General features: G+C 33.2%; 3 protein-coding genes across 6 annotated transcripts; 1 reads left to right on the top strand and 2 right to left on the bottom strand.

Annotated features, from left to right (window-relative positions):
- Positions 1-1,097: 1,097 nt before the first annotated feature.
- LOC11426052 (luc7-like protein) lies at positions 1,098-7,037 on the bottom strand. Of its 3 annotated transcripts, XM_003624152.4 has the most exons (13): positions 6,779-7,034; positions 6,650-6,702; positions 6,366-6,534; positions 6,124-6,187; positions 5,612-5,691; positions 5,269-5,422; positions 3,707-3,768; positions 3,505-3,567; positions 3,272-3,330; positions 2,877-2,958; positions 2,224-2,270; positions 1,895-2,128; positions 1,098-1,400 (listed from the first exon to the last, which is right to left on the bottom strand). In XM_003624152.4, exons 1-13 carry the CDS (start codon positions 6,923-6,925, stop codon positions 1,382-1,384), a joined length of 1,233 nt encoding a protein of 410 aa, XP_003624200.1. In that variant the 5' UTR covers positions 6,926-7,034; the 3' UTR covers positions 1,098-1,381. The 3 variants fall into 3 exon arrangements, with proteins under 3 accessions (XP_003624200.1, XP_024627058.1, XP_039683675.1); XM_024771290.2 differs by lacking the exons at positions 1,098-1,400; positions 1,895-2,128; positions 2,224-2,270 and adding an exon at positions 3,097-3,145 and having other exon boundaries at positions 2,876-2,958; positions 6,779-7,037; XM_039827741.1 differs by lacking the exons at positions 1,098-1,400; positions 1,895-2,128; positions 2,224-2,270 and adding an exon at positions 3,097-3,142 and having other exon boundaries at positions 6,779-7,037.
- Positions 7,038-11,183: 4,146 nt separating this feature from the next.
- Positions 11,184-16,768, top strand: LOC11436719 (ER membrane protein complex subunit 10). Its single transcript, XM_003624154.4, has 8 exons — positions 11,184-11,711; positions 12,122-12,184; positions 12,288-12,383; positions 12,858-12,905; positions 14,679-14,750; positions 15,355-15,413; positions 16,072-16,162; positions 16,282-16,768. Exons 1-8 carry the CDS (start codon positions 11,397-11,399, stop codon positions 16,435-16,437), a joined length of 900 nt encoding a protein of 299 aa, XP_003624202.1. The 5' UTR covers positions 11,184-11,396; the 3' UTR covers positions 16,438-16,768.
- A 2,395-nt stretch (positions 16,769-19,163) lies between these two features.
- LOC11437433 (calreticulin-3) lies at positions 19,164-24,489 on the bottom strand. 2 transcript variants are annotated; one of them, XM_003624156.4, is made up of 14 exons: positions 24,333-24,489; positions 23,662-23,769; positions 22,943-23,135; positions 22,320-22,578; positions 21,709-21,765; positions 21,559-21,606; positions 21,329-21,415; positions 21,162-21,219; positions 20,990-21,057; positions 20,757-20,849; positions 20,366-20,422; positions 20,181-20,273; positions 19,808-19,837; positions 19,164-19,436 (listed from the first exon to the last, which is right to left on the bottom strand). In XM_003624156.4, exons 1-14 carry the CDS (start codon positions 24,433-24,435, stop codon positions 19,425-19,427), a joined length of 1,266 nt encoding a protein of 421 aa, XP_003624204.1. In that variant the 5' UTR covers positions 24,436-24,489; the 3' UTR covers positions 19,164-19,424. The 2 variants fall into 2 exon arrangements, with proteins under 2 accessions (XP_003624204.1, XP_013449374.1); XM_013593920.3 differs by lacking the exon at positions 19,808-19,837.
- Between the last annotated feature and the right edge of the window lie 1,264 nt (positions 24,490-25,753).

Raw genomic sequence — 25,753 nt, forward strand, 5'->3', positions numbered from 1 at the left:
AGTAAGAAACTTTGTTTTGTTGAATATGATGAGCTTTACTTAAGCTTTTGATATATCAAAGAACTTTATTTTTATTAAATGTAATAGACTTGATTTATGTTTTTCTTAAGTCAATGATCTTTGTTGTTATTGTAATGTATGAATATTATGTTTTGCTAAAAATAAAAGAAAATGCATGTGATGAACCTATTTTTCTAAATTTTAGCTAAAAAGAATAAAAAAAAAATTATTTTTTTATAAATGATTCATGGATATCTGTATAAACCTGCGGATACCTCAAAATCCACGGAGTACTCGTTCAATGGATATCCGCGCGGATATGGATAGGGTACGGATTTCATATTAATCCAACGGAGCGGATACGAATATCATACTATCCGCATCCATGGTGGATATCCATTTACCTTAATCTTGACCTCTGCCGACTTTCTTGAACTGTAGACGAGTCTCTATTATGGTGCCTATCATGACCCCTGATCATTGTCTCGCCCTCACTCATGGCCCTCACCACGTACATGGTCCCTCCTCAGCTCCCTGTCACAGTCCCTACTCCATTCTTTTGACTTGTATATATAAATGCAAACAATATTTGACAATATATTGCCGATCAAATATGTTTTTACATTTAAAAGAAATGAAATTTACCTCCTGTCATCAAGACAATCAGTCTTACCGCTCTTGTTTCTTTCTTCCTGAACCAGAGAAAATAATAGCCCGAGATCCTTCCTCTCTCTAATCAAACCAAAGGTTCATGAAGTATTTGATATAAAAAATTCAAAATCAATAGCCCAAAAGATGATCGAAAGAGAGGAATTTGGAGTCGCGTTGCTTAGTACTCAAAATAGATTTATGCAGCTTAATAGTGAATCCTAGTTGCAAATTGAAATTTCATGCTCAACTAACTCCTTGCAATTTCACGCTGTACATAACTCTAATGAAAAATTAGTAAACACTAGAAGTGAGGTCTGTAAGATCATTAAACAGCGCCCCAACCCCCAAATGTAAATGAAATTTTTTGACAATCAAATTAACAACATCACCACAGCAAGGTGAATAGTTCAATTAATTTCTTAGTTGCTTGATAGGGCACATGTAAATGTTAAGAATGCACAATTTTGTTTTTATGGGCAACAGGTTAAATGTTCAACAAAACTACTCACATTTTAAAGTACAATTGCAAAACTTCTCCAAGTAATCATATTACAAATTAGATTTAACTACCCGCAAAGCAACATCCAACCATAATTTAGCAACGCCTAAGCTCAAGTTACATCCATCATTGGATATTGTTCAATACAATGCAAAATTATTTGTCCAAGACAAGGTTCAACACCCACCTAGACTACACATCTTTTCACATCCAGAAGATTTATGGCAGCCACTAGTACCGATCATGACGCCTGGCAAAACAGCAAGACAGGTTAGTGAGGCAACCAAGATAATATAAAAATTTGACTTTCATAAAACTGAACCTTTATTTTAGAGAAAATCAGTTAATAACATCACATGTACATGTACATGTACATGTATAATAATCTATGTACACTATTGGTTAAAATCCACTCTTTTGAATTCTGGTTATAGATTGTTGAAATCAATCACTTTCCTCTCCAAAATTACCCTGCCTGGAAGTCGATAAGAAAAGAACCAAATTTCTTGTAACGTTAAAAAAAAAAAAAAAAAATTCAGCCAAAGGTAGCAAGACACTTTCAACACAGACAAGCAAATTATACATCACAAGGAACACTTTAGGAGTGACAACCAAGTAGGCACTACTGATCCTGGAACCTTGTATCACTCATATTTGATCCACTCGCACTTGTAGAAAAGGGCCCCAATAAAGGGGTAAAGTGTGAGGAAGTAATAATAAAGAAATGGTCAAGGAAGCTTGTACCTGTGACGATCATAATCTCTAGAACGCTCTCGAGATCGTGACCTCCGGCGACTTCTTGAATCGTAGCGGGATGAGTCTCTATCACGATCTCGATCATATCCACGGTCTCTATCATGGTGCCTGTTGTCACGATCTCTGCTCCTACGATCATTGTCTCGCCCTCGCTCATGGCTCTCACCACGTTCACGGTCCCTACTAGGCTCCCTGTCACGATCCCTACTCCGTTCTTTTGATCTGTGCATATAAATGCAAATAATATTTGATTAGATATGAACTTTTATTTCACTGCCTACCAAATGTGTTTTACGTATAGAAACAATGAAATTTACCTCCTGTCATCAAGACGATCAATCTTACGGCTCTTGTTTCTTTCTTCCTGAACCAGAGAAAATAAAAGCCTTAGATCATTCCTCTCCCCAATTAAGTCAAAGGTTCATATAACATTTTATTTCAAAAATTCAAAACCAAAGTAAACACATGCCCAGAAAGACCATCCGGTGGTCATGCAAAGTCAACCTCATTTCTTTCTATTCTTCTGTTTGCCTATTAATGGTCAAACACTTCAAAATAACCAACATTTGGAGTTCACACATAAAAAAATTTGAAATAATAACTGAATATTACTCCCAATGTCGGTGGCCAAAAACTGGGTAAAGTGGCAAACATCTTATGATGGGATGGATCGTCTCATCATGTTTATAATAATGAAATGAAATCGTTATTATTTCCTACGAATCACAACATGTTTCCTTTTATACATGATTCCAGAGAGAGATAAAAGCAATAGCCCAAAAGATGATCAAAAGAAACGATTAAGAAGTCACATTGCTAACAACTAACTGGTAAAACCTAACAATTTCTCCAAATTCTAAAATTTCTAATTTCTAAATCTAAAATGAAATACATGTTGAACAATTAAACAATCTGTTTTAAAATAGGATAAAATTACACAAGTTTGGAAAATGCGAGAAAGATAACTTACTTGAAGTTCGGCCAACTTCTCACGAATTTGCATATAGCCTAAATGAAGTTTCCCTCCAAAATGATCAGCTAATCGACGATCACTGTAAATAATATAAATCAAAATATTACTGCAAAATGTACAGAAGTATCAAGACAACATATTGATGTACAACATGATTTCCCCAAAAATTTCTAACTAGGAATAACATGATCTACAAGCAAAAACACAAAAGACGCACATTCTTTAGCTGCAAAAGTTATCCCTCGTAAAACTGGCACAAGAGCCTGCTGGTGACAAGGAGGTATTACTAACGGGTCAAAAGCTGAAGCACTTGAAACCCCAAATTCTAACACTAAATCCCAAGCAAAAAAACTTCAAGAGAAAATATGCACGAGTGCAGGGTCAGTATTTACCTGTCATAAACACTCAAAAATGCTCCACAAATGTCGCACACACGTAGCTTCTGATCAGTCTGAAATGTTGAGTAAAACAATAGTAAGAATCATTGCAGTTATATTATAACTAAAAACTTAAAATCACAAGTAAGCCAACTCACAATCCACACATTTGCTTAAAGAACTCGTATCACATAAAGTGTAACATTTTATCAATTAAAAAGAGTCGCAATTATGAAAAGTCTACTCACAATCCGCACATCAGCAGCCGTATACTTCGAAGAATCCAATGGTGGCTCCTGCCTGGAAGGAAGCTGCGATAAAAAAAATAAGATCTTTAGACGTAAGACCCATCGCACACATCAAAACTATTTCATTGCTCACAAAAATAAAATAAAAATATTTCAATAACTTCATATACGAGTCTATAATAAAGTAAAACATACGAACGACCTTCTTAAGTGCTTCAGCCTCTTCCAATGCTTTCTGTGCCTCATCAATCAGTCCTTGCTCACCTGTTCATTCAAATATTACAATGTCAATAAAAAGGACAGAGGCTTTCCTAAAAGAAGGCAGTTGTTAACATTTTGGAGTTGCTAAACAGAGGGTAAAGGACAAGGTCCCTGGATGAAATTTGCTTGTATCTTAAGCTAAAAACACATACAGAATCAAGATTCAAACAAAAAAATGATATATAAACACAGTTATATGATTTCTATGCAGCTGTCAAGTACGTTGAAATAAAAATAAGCAAACCAACTCTTCTCAGAGGTTAAAATAAAAATACTGGATAGGCAAAATAAAATGAAAATTAGATCATCATATCAACAATGAAGTTCTTGTGACATATTCACTTCCTTAATTAATACTACTGCTGCATGAGATTCACTACAGTACATCACCTTCCTGTTCAAAAATAGGTACTCAAAGGTAGAGCTTACAACTAATCATGCTCTATTTTTGTACACTGAGTTTTACCTATGAAGTCCAAATAGTTCAAATTGCTAGTATTGGTGTACCACACATCATATCTGATACTGTTATATGTACACTACTTCTACATGTGTATCCTGCATCCTCTGAGTTTTATTTTAAACAAGTTATGAACCGATACATTTGAGTTATGACTTTTGAGACTTCTGAGCACGACTCTAAAAATGACTTTAAAGCTCTTTGTACAGCACACTTATATATTCATTCCTTGAAACAAAACAAATGGATCTGAAAAGGACAAAAAGAATTTGGTTTATATGCATTTCAACCTTTGACTTGTTTAGGAAATGTGAAGGACATATTAAAGAACGGACAAGGTTGTGGCACATTAGTGGAAATATACATGATCCACTTTACGAATGTGGTGGACTTCTTGTCTTGAATTGGCAAAGTGTCTCTTTATGAACCAGACTTAAAACCTACGTGTATTGGATGAAGAAATGATAGTCAGTGGTAGAAGAAGGCAACCGAATAGAGCCAAAACTTCTTCTGAATAGAAATATGGTACTTATAGTGACCTGTGTTTTTATATCAACAAAAGAAAGATGTGTTGTACTTTTTTGTTATGATCACAAGTATTATTTTGAGCAATGCAGTCACCATCTACTGATATGGTTATGATCCCTCCGTCTCAATTTAATTGTCACGTTTGGATTGTACGTGGTTCCTAAGAAAATGATTAGATTGGTTGAGTTCAATGGAAAAATTGATTTCACTTACTAAAACACCTTTATTAATTGTAGTTATTGGAGTAGTTAAGTGGAGTGAAATTCAATAAATAAGGGTATATGAGAGGGGGAAAAAATGTTGCATTGATATTCCAAATGACAATTATTTTGAGACAGACAAAAGGTGCAAATGGGACCATTATTTTGAGACGAAGGGAGTATTTATTAAGCAATCTCTTCAAATATATTATGTGCACACACACACACACACGTATATACACATGAAACGACACGGGTGTATAAATTAAGCAAAAAAAAAATATAATCTAACTGATGAGAGTATCGCTGACTTACCAAGATCCTCAGCCTTCTTCAACTTTTCATTTATCATCTCTTGTGTTCGAGCATCAGGAGTAACTACAGGAAGGGGTGCTAGCGGTGGTGGATTTGGCAGAGGTTGAGGTAAAGATGCCCTATCTTTGTTAAATGCATCTAAAAGAAGTGTAGACTGTTTGGAAATTGATACATAGACAAAAGAGTAGTTAGTAATAGTATTCTCCCATAAAATAGTGATCAGAGTCAGATAACTAACTTTACGGTCTAACCATGTGAATTGGAAAAGAAAGACATACACACACCCAGGATCACAAAATTGACAATAATACACGGGCCTTCATGTTCAAGGGAGATCACTAACCTGTTTGTCTGCTCTTTTGATTCGAAGTTCCTCTACAATCTCCAAAGCTCGAATCTTCATATCCGACAAGCCTTCAAGATCTGCAAGTGCAAAATTATTTTACACCAGTGAAAAGAATAAACAAAAACCAGAACGTTTCCAAATTTTGAGTAAGGAATAAAATCATCCAATCGCGTATCAAATAGTTCCAAAGCTAATCAAGTTGATTTGACCTGCAATTTTCATACTAACAAGATCTTGCAAACTAATAATTGGAATTGAAGCAAGAATCCATGTATCATCCCTTTATTCATTCATACCATACCCACGGTAACACACACATTCATCTTAATGCAAAAGCTGCACTTGAGACAAAAAAATTGGGTTCACAAAAATAAACACAGATAACACGGACAACTCCAAGTCATGTATCACCCACCCCCTATATTATTCTCTCATCTTTGCAATTAAAGACTAAACCAAAAACTAAGCAGAACTTAACATAATATTGAAATTAAAAGTCATAAAAATACCAAATTTATCAGCTTCTTTCAACTTTTCTCTGATTTCTTTGGACAACTCAATTATTTCAGGTGTCTGCATTCACATCAAACAAAACAATTACTGTTACAGCTTGCAAGAAATCGTTAACCACAATAAATTAATGCATGTTTGATATCGGTTTGTCAGAATCACGGTGAGCCACTGTAGATTACCGACAGTGATACCGAACATGCACTTAAATTAAACTCAATATTGAATGTTGAATCATCACCTGAGTAACTTCGGATACGGAAATTGCAATTGCGGCTTTGGCATCATCATCCTCAAGACGCTTAAGAGCTCTACCAATTTTCCTATCACATTCACCAATAAGCTTATCTATAACATCCTCCAACTCTCTTTCGTAACTATCTGTGCCTTTGGATTTGGCTTCCTCGTATCTAAAAAACAGTTAAGCAAACACCACTATCCAAAATCCAAAACTAGAATAACCGCAACATTGAATTGAATTGAATTGAATTAAAGTATGTATTATAGTTAGATCGTGAAGGATACTCTTTTCTGAGCTGCAATGAGTGAACCTTAGGGCAAGGACCCATATCCATTTTCTGAAACGAATGAATAAAGATTAAAACCTAAGTAAGCGTAACAGAATGGAGGGAGAGAGAGGTGAAAAAGAATTACCGTTAATTGAAAGAGTTCGTGGGGGCAAAGACCGACGAGATAAAGACGGCAAACATCGCGATCGTAATACTTGCGGTTAACTTCACGGACGTCGCCGTTACGATTGGCTCCCATGAGAACGTCCAGTTGCTTCCGTATGGCATCCATTGTTTTCGATCTGGAACAGAACTGAACTCGATGGAACTTGTGTTTGTTGAGTTTATGAGTTTAGGGTTAGATCTTGTTCAACTACTAGGGTGGGGTAAGTAAGTGTGGGACTATTTTGCCTTGTCCGTTTTTTTAAAGAAATATTAATATTAATTCTTTTTTTGACGGGATAATGAAATTATAATCTTATGAAATATTTCATCTCATCTTATTTATAAAAAAATAATTGACTTTTTTTTAAAGAAAAAACAATTAATTTTTTAAAATTTATTGAATAATTGACGTATTTATTTATCTATAAAATCAAATATTTTACGTCATCATTTAAGTTAGATGTTATTCCTTCAAAAAAAAAAAAATTAATAAAGTATTCACATTGTCCCTTGTTTTTCATCCAACTTCGCTAAACAATGATTACAATACTATATAACATTGAGTTAGTTTGTCCAAAGAGTATTCATGATATCAAACATGACTACTTACACATAATTTCTCCTTCTTGTTTTTGAATTCTAACATAATTTCACTTATAAATATTTCACGCACAACGTTATAAATGAAGGAACCAATTAATTTTATTTAAAAACCAAGACTAAATAACAACTATGAATTTAATTTGAGCCTGCATTTCATATAATTACATTGGACGAAGGTCCTTCATGCTCTCTGGATGATCTGCTCTTGCAATTAAAGCAACGCTAGTATCATTCAAATTAGGTGAAAAACTACATGCATCAAGCCACAAACAACGAGTTTCAAAGATCTCGGTACCAATAAGAGGCCAAATTTTTTGAAAGAAGCCTGAATTAAGGCCATTAGATCCTGGTGATTTGTCAAGATGCATAGAGAAAACAGGTTGTCTGAATTCCTCTTATTTAAAAGGAGTTATTAGGATAATATTATCTCGAGGAGATATACATTAAGACACAGTGTTAATAATTGGTGAATGATTTCTATCATTTGGTGTGCGGAGATTATGTACAAAAATAGTCTTGAGCAATGCTACACAAGCCAACTTGATCATCCACAAACATATCATGTGCATAATTGCTTTTAACGGTGTTTCTCGTACGCCTCACACTAGTTGAAGCATGAAAAACTTACTATTTTTGTCATTATCTTTGAGCCAAAAGATTTTGGATTGTTGTTTCCGATAAATATCTTCCTACAACAAAACATAAGAAAGCTTGTTTTGGATGCTAGCAGCATATGCATAAGTTGTGTGGTCCTTACTACTTCGGATGGTATGAAGATCTTTCCGCAATTAGTTGGCTTCATGGTAAAATTTGGGGGTATTGGCTTTGCTCCATGCTTCAATATCATCAACAGAATACTTGAGCTTTTGTGAAGCATTATTAGCTGGATAGTAGTGCCAGTTCTCGTCGACCATATCGAAAGACTTTGATCAAGGAGCCACAGGTTTTCGAAATGAAACCTATGTTTTGAATGGATATAGCTCTTGGGCTTCAACTTTAAAATTAGGTAAATTGATATCCCTCTAAAGGGAGGTCATGCAAGTTACACTCGTTTACTGCTTAACGAAAACCATTATAAAGCCAAGCCGGTCTCTCATATCCTCCTCGTTTGTCGCCATTTGCGAGGAGATCATTAAAATCGTCTATGATGCACCAAGGGTCAGTTGACATAGTGACAAGATCACAAAGAAGATTCCAAGATTGTCTACGCCGAGCATTGTTTGAATGACCCCCGAGCATTGTTTGAATGACCCCAAAAAGAGGTTAGGTGCGGGTCACTTTTGACTGTATCATGAACTTGCCAATTAATAAATTTAGATGAATTAACACGGAATAGACGACTTCTAAATGATGGCAAGACCACCACTATGACCTTCTCTATCAAATAGTAAAATAAGAATCATAACCAAGCAAATAACAAACTTCTTTTATTTTATTGGAATGCGATAAAGTTTCAACTAGGAAAACAAATATCTAGTTTATTGACATGTATAAGGTCTTTAAGCTGGGAATTACCTTAGGATGTCTCATATCTCAGCAATTCCAACATAAAATGTTAATTTCCTCCGATATGCATGAGACCATACTCTGCTGATAAAAAAATGTTGTTTATCCTCTATATTTGTCCGTTGAACGATCTATTGAACAACTTCCATTGCAGACATGTCATACTGATTATTCAGGATGATAATTTTTTTCTTATCCAATACCATAATCATTACTTCTTGAGCGTTTCTTCAAGGTACCATCTAATTTTTCTTCAATTAATTTAGAAGTGTTTGCAAACAGAGAAATAGGTGTTGAATTTGATTTGATTGACAAACAGGTAAACTTAATTAAAAAAAAAAAAACTACAACAAACAGGTTATAAATCTTTTAACACTAATGAAACTACGGTTCCGTTCAGCGTGCGCTATGCTGATGGGTCTCGCACGCTGGGAGATGTGAATTACCAAAGTTTTTTTTTTTTTTGGAGTGGATTGCCAAAGTTTGTAGGTTGCTTTACTGTGCACTACCTGTTCGAGCCGGTTGATAGCTATTAAACAATTATAAAAGCCACTTCTTTTATTAATTGTTATGTGCACGGCCTATTTGAACATATTAATTCATTCGAAATGCATCAAGAAAATAATAAAAAAACATAGTATTTATAATTAAATGATCACTAGTTTGTATATATTTCGTCAAGTAATAGTTTGCATGTATTTAATTCCATATTAATCACCTTTAAATAAAATATTTTGTATAAAGAAAAATTTGAAACATAAAATGATAGTTAGTCTTTAGAAAATTCTCATAAAATGATAGCTAGTCTTTAGAAGATTCTTATATTAGGATAGTTAGTCTTTGTAAGATTCTCATAGAACAAAAGTTTGTCTTTGAAAGATTCTCATATAATGGAGGTTAGTCTTTGAAAGATTCTCATAGAACACTAGTTAGTCTTTAGAAAGATTCTTATAGAACAGATGTTAATCTTAAGAAGATTCTCAAAGAATTGAAGTTAGTCTTAAGAAGATTTTCATATAAGTTAGTATTTGGAAGATTATCATATAACGAAATCTTAGTTCTTAGGAAGACTCATAGAACAGAAGTTAGTCTGTTGAGGATTCTTAGGGAACGAAACCTTAGTTCTTAGGAAGATTATCAGAGAACGGAATCTTAGTTCTTAAAAAGATTCTCATTGAACGGAAGTTAGTCTTAGGAAGATTCTCAAAGATCAAAATCTTAATTCTTAACAAGATTCTCATTGAATGAAATTTTAGTTCCTAGGAAGATTTCCATTGAACAGAAGTTAATATTAGAAAGATTCTTAGAGAATGAAATCTTAGTTCTTAGGAAGATTCTCATTTTTTTTGAAGGATAATGAAATTTTAGTTTTAGGAAGATTCTCATTATTATCTTGTTCATTGTTTTTATTGAGAATAATTATAAAACATTCTCATAAAAAATAAATTAAAAAAAAATCATTTTTCAAGAACGATTAAGTCTTAAGATAGTTAATTGTAACAATTTAGTCCTTTAAATATTTTTCGTATCATTTAGGTTTTTAAGTTATTTAATTACGACTTTTAGGCTCCGAATAACTTATATTTTTGAAGGACCAACTTGTTACAATTGATTAACTTAAATGACCTAAGTGGTACCAAAAAAACTTAAAGGACCAATTTATTACAATTAAATAACTTAAAACACTCTTTTATTAAATTCAATTGCATTTGTTAAAATCAATATATATTTAAATAATAAAATGCTAGCAGGTCAAAATTCAAGAGATTACAACCATTCATTAGATTAAAAGTATATCTAATGGATCAAATTCATTTTGAAAAAAAAAATAAAGGTCATGCACGGTACATGACCCATTTAGCTTGCGTACCCTAGCCAGAGCCATGAAACTACAATACAAGATACTTCTGCAGTTTATGAATTATCTACAAGACACTTCTCCAAAGTGAATAATTTTAAATTATAAAAGAAACGATACCTTAAAAATAGACTATATTACAAATAGATACATTATAATAAATTACGAGTTTGTTACAAAACTAACTTTTAAAATGGACCTTTACAATTAGCAAAATGCCGAAATTGTTAGGTCAGATGTCATGACTGGGGTTCGAACTATAATACTTCCACTTATATGCGTGAGTTTATAATAACTTTGTCATTTCGTCTATCTATAAAAAAAAAAAAAATGGACCTTCACAACAATCTTTGAAACATAAATTTCATTAGCCACAAACATTAATATATGAACAACTTTACCTCAAAAAAGAAAACAATTAATACATGAACAACTTATTTAAATAGTTTCAATCAACGACATAACTTAAGTACATAGGTTCAAGTGTAGCTGTACAAAAGACTGGAAAGACCGATCGATCGATCGATCGATTCCGATCCAAGCGTGAGACACTGAGACTCATCAACACAAACAAACTAGTATAACCGAAACAACATCATTGACTCGGTTGCTCCGCCGCTCCGAGAAAACAATGACTCTACTCCGATCAATTTTAACGGTGACCTTACTCCTCACTTTCTTCTTCACTCTCTCACCAGCTTTCCAATCCGACGAGCTTCTCCTCGACGATGAAGAATTCGGCCTCGAAGGCGGTCGCCCTCAAACCCGTCCATCGTCACCTAACACCGCCGCCACCACCACCACCACCACCACTCGTAAGAGGATTCCTGATTCCGCTTCCGATTCAAAGATCCAGTTCACACTCGAACACGCTTTCGGTGATTCCGATTTCTCTGAAGCTGGTAACTTCTCTGCTCGTCTCAAAACTTGGAGTCACGGCGCTCAGGTTCGTCAATTTCTTTTTAATTGTTGATATTTTTCAAAGCTAGTATAATAATTCGTTGATTGGTTCTTCTCTGTTGAATCGATTTTGAATTAACAACTTAATTTGCAGTTATGCATAAGCTAAAGCTATTTCTATAACAAGATAAGAAATAAAATAAAGTTGAGTTTTTTCGTAGAAGCTATAAGTTGTTTTCATGAGCTATTTTGTTGAGCTTTATGAAAATAAGGTGAAAACAGCTTATGAACATGCCATAAGTTTTTTTCTTAAGTTTTCCCAAAGAGTCTCTCAGATAATTGTGTCAGTAGATAAGTTCTAAATAAGTCAATCCAAATAGGAATTTATTGCGCTGAGTATGAGTGGATTGATGAAATTATATGTTGTTGTACTGAGGCAATTTTGATATGTGACAGACACTGACGAAGCTGCGGTTTTCACGAGATGCTTTCACTGAAGACGAGAAGAATAAATTTCAAGTAATTATTTGAATCCTTCAGAGCTATTTTGTAATTTGTATATGTGTTTGAGATGTTTGTACTTTGAATTGTATAAAGATTTGGCACTGTTTTATTATTACAGGAGTTGTTGAAAAGAGATGATTTCTATAGGATTAGACTGCCATCCAACGTTTTGAGCCCTCCCGGCAGGGATTATATTGTTTCGTCAGTGAAAGCTGTAAGTGTTTAGATAGAATCAAGTTCTTCTTCATTGGTAGCATGCATCAAAATGTTAAAGCTTCTTTTTTTCACTCCAATTCACTATTCATGTATGGTTTTATATTTGAATTTATGCTTGGGGAAGTGTGAATAAGCTTTTAGTTCCCAGGTCTGTTTGTTCCTTTTCCGGAAATACTTCCAATGATGTAAGATATATGTTGGTACTGCCAGATGATAGTTATTAGTGTGTGATATTGTTCTAGTAATGCTGGATATTGTTTGTTCTGCACTCATCACATGATGTTGGAAGATAATAATCCATTTGCTGTCTCTTATTTTTTCATGGTTATCTTTAAGTAGCTTGAATCCTTATGACGGTGTTACTGTTTTTGGTTACTATTTTGATACTTGCAGCTCTTTTTTCGGTGTTGTGGTTACTGTTTAAACTGCCCTCTCCAATTAGAACTGACAGTTTACGTCTTTTTGAATCCAGAGATGTCTTCCAGGGGACGGTTTGGAGGAACACTTTGTAATACATACGGTAATTTACATTCATATACTGAAATATGCTGTTTAATGTATTTATACTCCAATGTCTGCAAATATAACTTCTCCACTCAGTTCACATTTTAGTACACAAAGGGATTTCTCATATATACTCTTGTGTCATTGGGAAACCAGTCTCAATAGTCTTGAAAATGGAAAAAAAAATAGTAATAGATTACAGTTGGTTTTGTATCTTGGGATAATTGACATGTTCTCCAGCTCTTTTGCAAAAGATTTTCAGAATGTACAATTCAGCTGTGTTTTGTGTATATATGACAACAACAAGAACCACATGGATCAGATCAGACAACCCGTTGAGCTCAATCAAAATCCACAGTTTTACCAGGAAAAAACCTTAGAGTAGGGTATTTCTTAATGATTTCTCTTGAAGTTCCCTTCACACTATCTCTACCGTTGTCAGTCTTCCTTAGTGCTCCCTTTAACTCAAGTGGATTTTTAGTGATAAAAAGCATAGTTTTTACCAGCCTCTTCAATGGTTAAACTCTTCTAGTTTATTCTTGTTGCTTACCATTCCGTGAATAGCTTGTAGAAGTAAAAGTAATTCCTTGATCCATCTCAATGTTTTTCTCAGTGATCAAGATTTTTCTATCTTCATTTTTGATGCATCGTGCACTAGATCTGTTCTTTTCCTTTCTCCTTCCTTCAAAAGCTTTTATATATGTTTTTCCTCATTTCCGAACCCTTCTGATTCACCAAAAACTACTTTTCCACCCTTGCGAAACTTCTTTTAATCATTAATATTTTTTAGCCAAGCTGCATTCATATAAAAAATACTTATCCCTTGACCAACACGAGGGCCCTTTTTACATATAAATATATAATGGGTTTTCCCTTCAATTTTATATTTATTTTTTTACAAAGAAAAAAAATATGAATGTCTTGGATCACAACTGGGTTCATTTTCAACTCTTTCATAGCTATAATTTTTATTTCTAGACAATTTATTCTGAAAAAAAAGTGCAGAATGTTTAATAGTATAATGAGTTTTTCACTAGTCTTGCTATGAGTGCCTCAGTACCCTAAGTTTACGTCCCAAAGAATAACAAATGAAAACTATTGAATGAATATATACCATTTGATATACGGGGAACTTAAAAAAGCCCTACACACGTCTATTTTTGATATACGGGGAACTGTTTTTACGGAACAACATGTTTTTTCATGAAAACACACAATATAGCTCAATAAAAATGAAAGTTCTAATTGAAAAAATTCTCAAAGAAATTAAAAGTTATTAGCTCGCTCTGACAATAACTAAATCATAAACCGTAAGTTACAAGTTACTGTGCGAGAATCGTTAGCATCTGTCTTTTCATGAAATGGCAACTCGGTGCTGTAAAGCTCTTTCCTTACAGAGTCTAGGGAAGGGAGGATTGTCTGATCCCATTATTGATCTAGTGTACAGTCTTACCTTGCATTTGCAAGAGGTTGATTCCACGACTTGAATGCATAATCACCTAGTCACACAGCAACAGCTCACATCTTTAGCAATTGTGTTTTCATATTTCATATAAATGGCTTTTCAAAAAAAAATATTTCATATAAATGGAAGAGACCTAAGTGAACATGGATTGCTTTGGAAGTTTTCCCTTGGTTTAGAATATATACAGAACTGAACTCTGATTATTTAACTTTTTATATTATATATCTATCTTTGTGTTTATTTCTTTCCAATATATTTTTTTTATTGAGTTTTTTTAATCTTACTGAGTCTTTCTGTTTCTCTCTTTCCTCTTGTCTGTTTCAGGAAGGTGTTAACATCTTGGCTGTCAATTATGGTGCTCCTGGGGCTTGCCCTTTCCCCCGGCAACTGAAGCTTGTAAGTTATGTTTTCTTTGGGCAACTGCACTTATTTCTTGTATGTTCATTGAACAAGGCTCAATTTCAAAACTTTTCAACTTGTTTTGTCGTCATCTATATTCTCATCGTCTTGAGGTCTTTATTGTTCGCACAAGGTGATTTTTAATAATGCTATCTTTCCTTAACATTGAAAAAATGATATAAATAAAAAAATAACCCAATGTTTATATCTGTTTCTTCCATACATGGTCATTTGTTTGGGCGTCTAGAATGTTTGCAATATGTCAGCATCATGAAGGGTGATTTTACAATCTTGCATTCCTAGAGAGATATGTGATTATATCCAAAACTGGCAGGTGGAGTGGAAGTTTAGACTGAAGACGCCTTGTTAACATATATTATGGACCTGAATCCTGCTTTGTTTTATAGAGTAATTTTTGTGTTCCTGAGTATTTGATATGCATGTTCTGGTTGGTTTTATTACATGCAATGCCACAACGTGTCTTGGTTCTTATGAGTACCTGAGCATAGTTCGTAACTTGTGCAAACTTAAAGTTGTTGTAAAGCCTGATTCCTATAATGCAAAGGCTAATTTTATACATTTTTTTTTTCCTGGATGTTAGCCTGCAAAGTGGTCTTTCAAGTCACACACACTTTTGAAGAACACTGAACAAGCACCAAGGTATGATCTATGAATTATGATTGATATTTTCAGTTTTAATTGTAATTATTTTTTTAGTTGATAAACAAATAATAACCGAAGAAAATCACACAAGTGCTCCTAGCAAGGTTGCCTTGGTAGCAATTGGTTATTGATAACTTTCTATAATTTTGAATTCTATTTGCTTTAGTATGCAGTCAATTTACCAACCCATTCATTTGACTCAGGAAAATCTTGGTCAAGGGATTAAGCCTGTTTAACTCAAACTAAAAAAATCTGGTCATTTGGTGTGACGCCTTGCTCTGGTTTTCGTAGGGTATGGAAATAACAGTATTCCATAAACAGTATTAGTCTTACAATCATTTAGGACAATGTTGACAAAAAATAAGTGGTCGACTACACTAAGTTTAGGTGGTTATTCATTAGAATGAATTCAAATTTATCATAGTGAGAACCATAATTTATTAGAATGAGTTGAGATTAAAGATGAGATTCATGTCCAAAATAGATGGTTAGATACACACTAGAGAATAGAGATTCATATTGATCGAGTTTAATTTTGTATTGAATCGACATATGACTTACATGTTTTGTAAGATAGTGATAATCATTGCTTCATTTCTATGACGAGTTTTTACTTGTGTAGTATGTATTTTATTAACAAATGTTATTTCCTCAGGACGCCAATATTTACGGAAGAGCTGATTGGCGGAGAGGGGATAGAAGGTGAACTTGTACAGCCAATAGAAAGATCCTTTTGGGCCAAATACGTGAGTATACAACATAAATGCTGCTGGTTTGATCGTAAAGCCAGTTTTATTTTGTTTATTGTTTAATTAAACTATACATACATACTAATTTCTCTGTATGGGACCTTTCTTAATGTCAGTGGATGTACATGATCCCTCTTGGACTCATTGTAATGAATGCCGTCACCCAAGCAGCGAATATGCCTGAGGAACAGGCTGGTGGTCAAGCTGGGGCACCGCCGCAGCAAGGAACTGCAGTACAGAGGGGAACAAATTCTGGTGTGCGTAGACGATGATAATTTGGTGTCGTTTACCTAAGAAACCATTATTTATGGACATTGACGATGAATGCAATTTAGTTTGACCTTATGTAACATTTCAAAATAATTTAGTTACGTGTATAAGCTCTTTATTTTTTTTTGTTGTGAACTTTGAAGGGAGTTAAATTTTCCAAGTAGATTGAGTAAATTAATGTCATTTAAGTTTTAACACGAAAATCCAGTTTGGTTTCATCTGGTTTTGGTGATGATTCTGAGGCTGTGTTAGATGTGAAGAAATATTCAATAGTTTTGAATTGTATGACATTTTTTAGATTGGGTTTATTTAATGATAGTTTTAAATGTGATAGTTGTGATAGTTTTATATATATATATATATAGTTGTGATAGTTAAAAAAAAAGAAAAAGTATAAGGTTTATTTAATGATAGTTTTAAATGTGATAGTTGTTGTGATAGTTAAATATAAATATATTTTTTAAAAAAGTATTGAAGTTGGATATATCAATTTTGACACTGCTACACACACATATGAAGAGTGGTGCATACTGAAACAAGAACCAAAGCCACGTTACTTTTTTCCAAAATATTATCAGACATACAAATTTGACAATAATTTAGTTGCTGCAGTTGAAATAAAAATGTGGTTTTTTTTTAGGGAAAATATGTGGTTAACTACGTTTAATTGGTTCATGAATACTGAATGTAATTAACCATATTTTCTAACGTCATTAATTCAAATGTAATTTTATCTATTTTGATAAAATAATCGATCTATTAATCATTTTAATATTCTTCAAATTTACATAAAAATCGTGGTTAATGACATCCAAAATCATTAACCATGTATTCAACTGATTAATACATCTATTTTTTTTTATCATGATTTTAGTGTAAATTTGTCTCCACATAAATTTGATTAATAGATCTATTTTGTTGCGATGAATAGTGATTAATGAATATCATGTGTTGCATTCAAATTTACACAAAAGTCATGATATTCATTAACCATGTATTGCATTCAAATTTACACAAAAATCATGGTAATGACATTCAAAATCGTAGTTTTTTTAATCATAAAGTTACCAAATGTATTAAAAGAAAAGTATAATATTGGAGTGGCTAAGCCAAATCCCAATAAAACCAGGAAAAAAATAAGAGTAAAGAAAAAGAACAAGAATCCTCCCAAGAAGTCTACCACTTCAAAGAGAGAGCATCAAAACTACCAAAAGTGGTACAAAGATCACTCCCACTGAGTGCTACCAGTAAAGTCTAGCTATTCAACACCTGCTATGGCAGAAACAGGTACTGTTAATCCAAGAAAAACAAACCAGTCCAGCAACAGAACTAGCAGTATATAAGAAAAAGTCAAAATATCAACAGAATCCTCTCTATCCAACTACTAAGATAGATTCAGCAACCACCCAAAATAACAGAAGCCGAAACCAAATATGAACAGCAACTGCAGAATACAGAACTGTCAACATGACCGTCACAAATCTTTGGGATTGCTTTTGATAACACCCTTTTTGGAACAAGTTTCTATGTGCTCACGACTTGTGCTTTGAACACCTGCGATGCAAGGATGAGCTGTATTTGCATATTTGGAAGTGATGACTGGTTGAGAATCACCATGGTGAGAGTTATTTTCTCAGTTGGGCATGTGGAGACCATTGGACTCCTGAACAATTTTCAAAAGCTGTTTTGTTATCCATACCCTGAGATTCTTCTGGCTATTTTGTAATACATTGCAATTGCTTACTGCAAAAGGTATCTCTGGTTGAAGATTTGGTAAGTAGTATTAGTGGTATCTACCAAATCAACTAACTTAATAGAGTTTTCTACTGTTGCAGCACACTCCATACTCTTACCAGCAACCTCATTATTATTGTTACTATTTCCTTTGTTGTTCTATAACAACATGTTCTCTTCGATACTCTCACTAGTGTTACCTCTGGAATCATGTTTCTCATTGGTAATTATCTATCTTACCTTTGGAAATTTGTAGAATGGCAACCTCAGTTTGTGTGTCCTTAGCCAAGCTAGACTTAAAGTGTTGCAAGTTAACATTTGTAGTGCTTGCCAAATTCTCCAAAACAGTCTTCATGTTTCGAAATACCACAGTAACAGGGATATTGGCTTCTATATTATTTTCAAGCTGTCTCAGATTTTGCTATGAGACTAACTGTTGCTTTTCCACATCCTCAGTTTCCTTATTCAAAATAGCCAAATTTTCTGATAGAACCTTGCCCTTTTCAACATTGCTGGTGTGGCACTGCTTACCATCTTTAGACAAGTTTAGAATTTTATTCGCCATCTTATTGCACTGTTGAATTGAATGCCCAATTAACCTACAGTTGTTGCAGAATAACGACTATTTTTCGTACTCAATTCCCACATTGAAGGCATGACCTTCCCTTTCCACCAACACATTATTGTAGATTTTGCCGGACAGGTCTGTATCAACTAGTGACCAAATAGCCTAGCCTTTGAGGAATCATCTAAAGCTAGAGGTGTTCCCGCCTCCGACACAATTTAAATCAAAAGTCTTGGCGGCTAATATTCTTGCGGCAAGTCTAATAACCAGAGTTAATTGTGTTCATTTGATGATTAATGAGCTGCGATGTTTTATTATATCCATTAACGGATCCATTGAATGTGATTTACCATGCATTTAAATCGCGTTAGACTATTAATTATGTAAAAAAATAACACAACACTTGTTTTTGCATGTCAGGAGTAGAAGTGTTAAAAGTTGTGTCCATTGATCACAATATTTATAAGCATTTAGTATGATGGGAAGAAAACAATCCTAAACAAACTCGTGCACATTACATAATATACTTTGCAACAAGGCTTGGAACCAAACTATATATCATTATTAAGTTTCCAATAAATTAACACCAGATGGAACATACTATCAATATCAAGGTGAACATAATTCATAACTAATACATAAACTCTTGTCAATCAGATAACAGATAACAAAGAAGGCCGCTTTATACCATCATAGTTCATCCTGCACATCAAAAGAAAATATTTCTTTAGTTCAAATATAAAGATGTTAAAGATTATATATCAATCACAATCATTTCTATCCTCAAGAAGTAGCCCGAGTGGTTGAGCTCGGACACCCAAATGAATTTGAGATGAAAGTCTAGAGTTTGGACCTAGTCCACTAACATAATACACTAATAACTAACATTTGTTTACAAAAGAAAATCACAATCACTTCTTCCCCTCTTTAAACTAATGTTATGACTTGAAAAGTTATAATTGAAATATTTTCTTTTTGACCATATTTGGAAATTGATCACCAAAATGACACCTCTATATCTGTTATCCTACTTATCATCAGAAAGAATAAACAATGAAGAAATCACGACTTACATGATAATCATCCATGTAATCGCGGCGATGCTGCACATAAAAGGGAAAACAAGTGCAAGTGGTCACTCACAACACAAACATGTAATAGTTCAGAGAACTAAATGACTGCATGTAAGGCTTAACTCAAAGTGACACGTTTCTAATGACATTATTAGGAATGTTGGTTTACTTCCACACATATTTTATCAATAGAGGATACGTAAAAGGCATACTCTTAAATAAACAATATTAGGACAGTATCTTGTATCTACTAGAACATGGCTTCTATTCCATTCTAGTATCTGTGCTATTTGTCATGTCTTCAAAAAGGGAGCGAAGGTTCATTAAAAAGCAAAAGATTAAAATATTGAACATATGCATGTATGATACAAACCTTTCTATATCTGTCTCTATGTCTATCACGGTGTCGATCATAGCCTCTCTCTTTTCTCCGCCTTTCACCGTCTTCTCTTGCTCTTTGAGCCTCCTGCACAAATAATTAAGAGTTTAGATTCCGTAAAAGAATCAAGGTTCTCAAGAAAGAAAGATAATGGAAGGAAATAGCGTATGTTCATGTACCTCCTCTTCTTGGGCTTTTCTTACTTTCTCTGCTTCCTCAAAAGCCTCTTTTTCAATCTGAGATGCCACAAAATAAAGGTCAGTTTAACACATGCCCTAAGAGAAGACACACGTAGGAAAGTAGGAGAATTGAATACACATCTTTATGACTAGATGGACATTTTTTCGAGGCAAATCAAATATCACTTCAAAAAGGCTTAATTAAGGCAATACAAAAGTTAACATATAATATACATATTTTTAAATGTTTAAATTATATTGTATAAACCTGCGAAAAATCAATACATGCTCCCATATACAAAATACTAGTTTTTGTTTAATAAGTAACCCAATTGCCACTTACAAGTCAAATATTGAGCTAAATCAAATGCAAGTCAAAGCGAAAACTCACCTCCCTGTTGGCAAACACTTCATCAACAACTTGTTTTGCATATTCAGGATCATCGCAAATCAAAATGTTGTCAAATACTGAACCACCTTTAACCTGAACCAAAATATATGCATTGATTTTATTAACTATTGTCATGCATTCAGCCTAATAGCTCAGCAGTTGTAGAGAAAAGGAACGATATGTAGCATAACATACAAGTCATCACTGGATTTGGAAATGTACAATTATTATACCTGCCAAACTTCTATGCCGACATATTTGATAGGCTTAAGCACATAAAGATCAGGGTCATCTTCAAACTCTGAAACAGGGAGAATTTAAATTTTTAAGCATTTACAAGTGTGAATGGAAGTCTGAAATACATACTAAATTATGACAAAGAAAAGGACATAAATTTGAACATACCTGGATTATCTATCCATGGAGTTTTCCATTTCCCTTTGTAGTTAGGATTCTTGATTTTCTGTCAACATAGAGAAGAGTAAGAGATGATAGTTGATGAAAGGAAACTGAAAGAATATAGAAAAACTAATTCTTCAAGCCTTATAGCTCCCGCAACTTGATCAACAAACCTTTCGTTTCCATGGTCCTTTGTATGCTGGATTCGGTATCTTCGGCCGCTTCCATATTCCATCTTCGTCTTCATCCCAACTATCAGGCTAATTCAGAGGAAGAAAATGTGTAAGATTTTTTATTTTTTTTTGAAAAAAATATCCTCCTACATTTCTCTATTTAGAAGTCATCATATCGGAAAATTCATTTTTTAGAATCATTTGTAGATCCACTCTTATACTCAACTAACCTCTTTAGCCTTTGGATCAGGAATTTCTGCTGGGATTGAATCATATCCCTGCAATACCAATGAATAAATAAATGAGTTTTCCATATAAATGGACTAAACAACCATCCTTTTGTTCGTTTATCATTAGGGAAAGAATAGAAATTTGAATACCTCAGGTTTGACAGCATTAGGGTCTTCAATGTATTCTCTGTCTTCCCAGTCTGCAGGCTGCGAGTAGGGAGAAATTTTAATTCAAAATACAAGTTATATAAAAGAAAGTACACCTCAACAACAAGAAATCTTAACTGAGTTATATAATCATGTTGTAAGACTCTTAGGCTACATTTGGCCAGACTTATTTTGGCTATAAAAGTTACTTTAAAATTAAAGCTAAACGTAAGTGTTTTAGAAAAAAGGCTAAATTTGTTTGGTAATTATTGTTACTTTTAGATTAAAAGTTCTTTTAATAGAATGATAGAATTTGAGTTAAATAATAAACAAATAGATGAATTATTAAAGGTCTCATACTTGACTAGAAAAACTCCTCTCAACTACTTTTTGAAAAGTTCCTAATATCTAACTTTTATACATAAAAGATAAGGTCATCTTTTAATTAAGATCTTTTATAAAACACTGTTTGGCTTAACTTCTTTTAAGGAGAAGAAAAAGAAAAAATAAGCCAGATCAAAAGTAGCTTTAGAGTTAGCTCATCAAAAGCATCATGTTATGCTAAAGGACAATGTTAGAAGTTCACTACTGAGTGAAACGGATCAGAGTAAAACCTTTTTTGCCTTGAGATCTTTGATTTTACGAGGAGGGAGAATATCCCAATCTGTATACAAGCTTCCAGAATCTCGCTCTCTATTATCAACCAGAACACTGTATGTAGCATCTGGCCTGAGAATGAATGTGTAGAAATGAGTTAACTTGTCAGTTTCACACTGCAGGTCCTTCTTTACCGGGTAATTTTGACCTTGGTAAGAGACTATGACATGGAGCTTCTTTGTGTCTGTTCCACATAAATCTGGTCCAAACATTACACTGTAGAGAATTTGTCAGTGTGACATTCTTTTCTGTTGAAAAGTATAAAATGTGCACAAAGAAGAAAAACGTGCGTTTGTAAAAATGATGCAAGGTGAATTAAAATACCATGTTACAATAAGGGTCAAGCAAACCAATAAAAAGAGAAGAACAACAGCATGGATATGGAAGAGAAAAACAATGAGAGTTTGTATTCCATTAGTTTAGTTAGCTTTTGAACGTCACTAATACAAACGAGGACATAAAGAAAACTTGATCAATATTAAAGTAGAGGCCACTTTGCGAGGTTGCAGATGAACTATTTGTGCACGTTATGAAATCAAGAATCAAAAACTAAGTGAAGAAAATGGAATAAGCAACACACCTATACGGCGTATCCCCACCAAATTTTTTCTGATTAACAAATCCAGAGAGGAGCTTCATATAACCTCCACCACACTCAATCTCTTGTTCAAATTTTATAGAATACTGGAAGACTAGTGTTCTGTTCTTGTTACTGAATTCTGGTATCTTTGCAGAGATGGCAAAATGTTTGGCATCATTAGATGTTTGGATACCTACCACAAGATCACACAAAAATCACTAAATGTTACAACAGCAACCAAATTCCTGTTACTACCATTTTGCATTTACTACACAAACCTCCCTTATGCAATAAAATTACAAGAAATTCCCTCATACGTATTTTTTACACGCCAAAATAAACAAACTAACTCCAAAATATTGTCATCACCTAATAAATTTGCAAACTGTAGCTCGAGGGCACTTTGAGGTCAAATGTCTTTCCTATCCTCATTCAGTTTTATATGTTGGGAAAGGAAAAGAACATGCATTCACTTAAGGTATTAAATTGTGATCGTGGCCGCGGTTGCAGAGATTCAAAAAACCTTGACTTGCGAGCTACAACTGCAGTTGCAGACCCCGCAATTTAAAATTTTGCATTCACATAAATGTCTATCCTTAACTTTGTGTTGTTCAAGCGTCTAATAGTAACACATAAAAATCCATTTTACATTTCGTTCATAGCAAGAGCACATTGTAGTTAAATAGACGGTATACAATATATACTAAGTCAACAAGTACCTTTATCATCTGGATCTCCAGCCCATTTCCCAGCCGTGTGCTTGAACGAACCGGCTTTGCCTTCGCTACTTTTCCAGTCTGATCTTACCCAACGACTTCGCCATCCATCTTTTCAAAATCAAACACATTAATATCATATGATCAATGAAAAAAATCATAATAAAAAATAACAAATAATTATATAAGCAGAATTGAAGACCACCACACATCACCTCATAGTTTGATACGCTAACTTGCTTAGTCCTATTTGTCTTTTAATCATTATTAGTTACTAATACTATGATTTCACTAAAATATTTATAAAAAAAACACCATTCTTATAATCATAATCAACTAGAAACATTTTGTTAGTAAAAAAGTTTTACACAAGCATTCAATTAATGAAATAATCGAATTTTTTTTTGAAGAAAATTCGAAAAAAATTTTAAACCAGTTAAATTCTTAAAGTAATAGAAAAAAAAATTAAACTCAAGTAAAAAAGAATAGAAATTTAAACACACTTGGCTTACATACTAGTAGAAAAAAATAATCAAACAAATAACTTATTACTTTCATCTATTAAACTAACTAACTAACTAATTAACAACTAACCAAATTTAACTAACTTTTCACTTATTTAACCGTTGGAGTCAAAATTTCAGCAACAAAAGAGCATAGAATAAATAAATTACCTTCAAAACGCTCTTCGAAGATGACTTCAGAAAGTGAAACTTGTATTAGCAACAAACAGAATAACACAAACATCTTCAGTTCAGTTGAAGCATTTTCCGCCATTTGCGGAATAAGCAATTTTTGTTCTGACACTGCTATTTCCAGTTCCAGAATGAGTTTACTTATAGAAAACTAAACCACTTCTTTGTCCCTAGACTTTGTGTTAATTACTTTTATGCCACCATGCTAAAATATTCCCGTGAAACTTTATCAAACAAATACTAAATTCAGTAAAAAAAACACTAAATTCATTATTGGATAATATACTTAATACTCTATTCATACACTAAAAAATAATAAACTGTATTAATCAGAATTGAATTGAACTTGGACCCCTTGAATAAGGTTTTGTGTTTGAACCTTGTGATGGAAAATATATGGTTCGAATAAAAGGCCTTTATTAAAGTTGTCCAACATATTTTTCTACGTAAAATTGTCTTCGATCAAAGTTAGTGAACACTTCTCACAATAACATGGTTATAAAAAATATAAAATAAAATAAAATATTAAAAAAATATATGATTAAAATTACTTTCGTCATTTCAATTTTTAAATCCTACTCTTTTTTTTCTTCTTCTAACATTTACTCATTAATCAGAATTTTCGTTGATAAAAAGTATTAATTTATGTCAATTAAACACTCCAGTAGTATAAATTTATATTTAACTCTTTTGTGCCCGTGAGCATAGCTCGGTTGGCAGGGACAATGCATTGTTATATGTAAGGGCCGGGGTTCGAACCCCGGACACAATGGTAAAACAAATTCAACAATCCTCAACACCCACTTTTTCAATTCTCAACACTCCACATCATTTTCTCTCTCTTAATTCAACACTCATTCAATTTTTATCTCTCCAATAGTTTTTTCATTCAACACTCTACCCCGCCACCTTTTATTTTTTATTCTTATTTAATTTTATATTTTTGTTTTTATAATTACATAAAATTACAATTATCGATTATAATTAAATTAAAATGAAAAAACACTTAACAACTTTTTTTTTTTTGTAAAAACAAAATTTATTTAAATAATTTATTTTTTATTTTCTTAACTTAAATTTGGGGTGTTGAATTGATTGTTAGTGTGATCCATTTCATTAAATAAAGACTAAAACTTCAAAAGAAAAGTTAATAGAAAGCTAATAATAAGATTAAGAGAGTTAAAAACTTGGTTTTTTTTTCTGTGTCCAAATCAAATGATCCAAGTATCGAGGAAAAAAATATCACGAATTTTGGTAAAAAATATATATATTTTGCAATGAAATAATTAAGTCCAAAATATTAAGATGATAAAAATCCAAACAGCCAATCGAAACCAGCCACGTGGCCCCCGCGTCAGAATTCAACATGTTTAATTCTTTCATCTACTCTCACCTCCACA

Source organism: Medicago truncatula, chromosome 7 (genome assembly GCF_003473485.1).
Source record: "Medicago truncatula cultivar Jemalong A17 chromosome 7, MtrunA17r5.0-ANR, whole genome shotgun sequence".
In the NCBI taxonomy this organism is placed as follows: Eukaryota; Viridiplantae; Streptophyta; class Magnoliopsida; order Fabales; family Fabaceae; genus Medicago; species Medicago truncatula.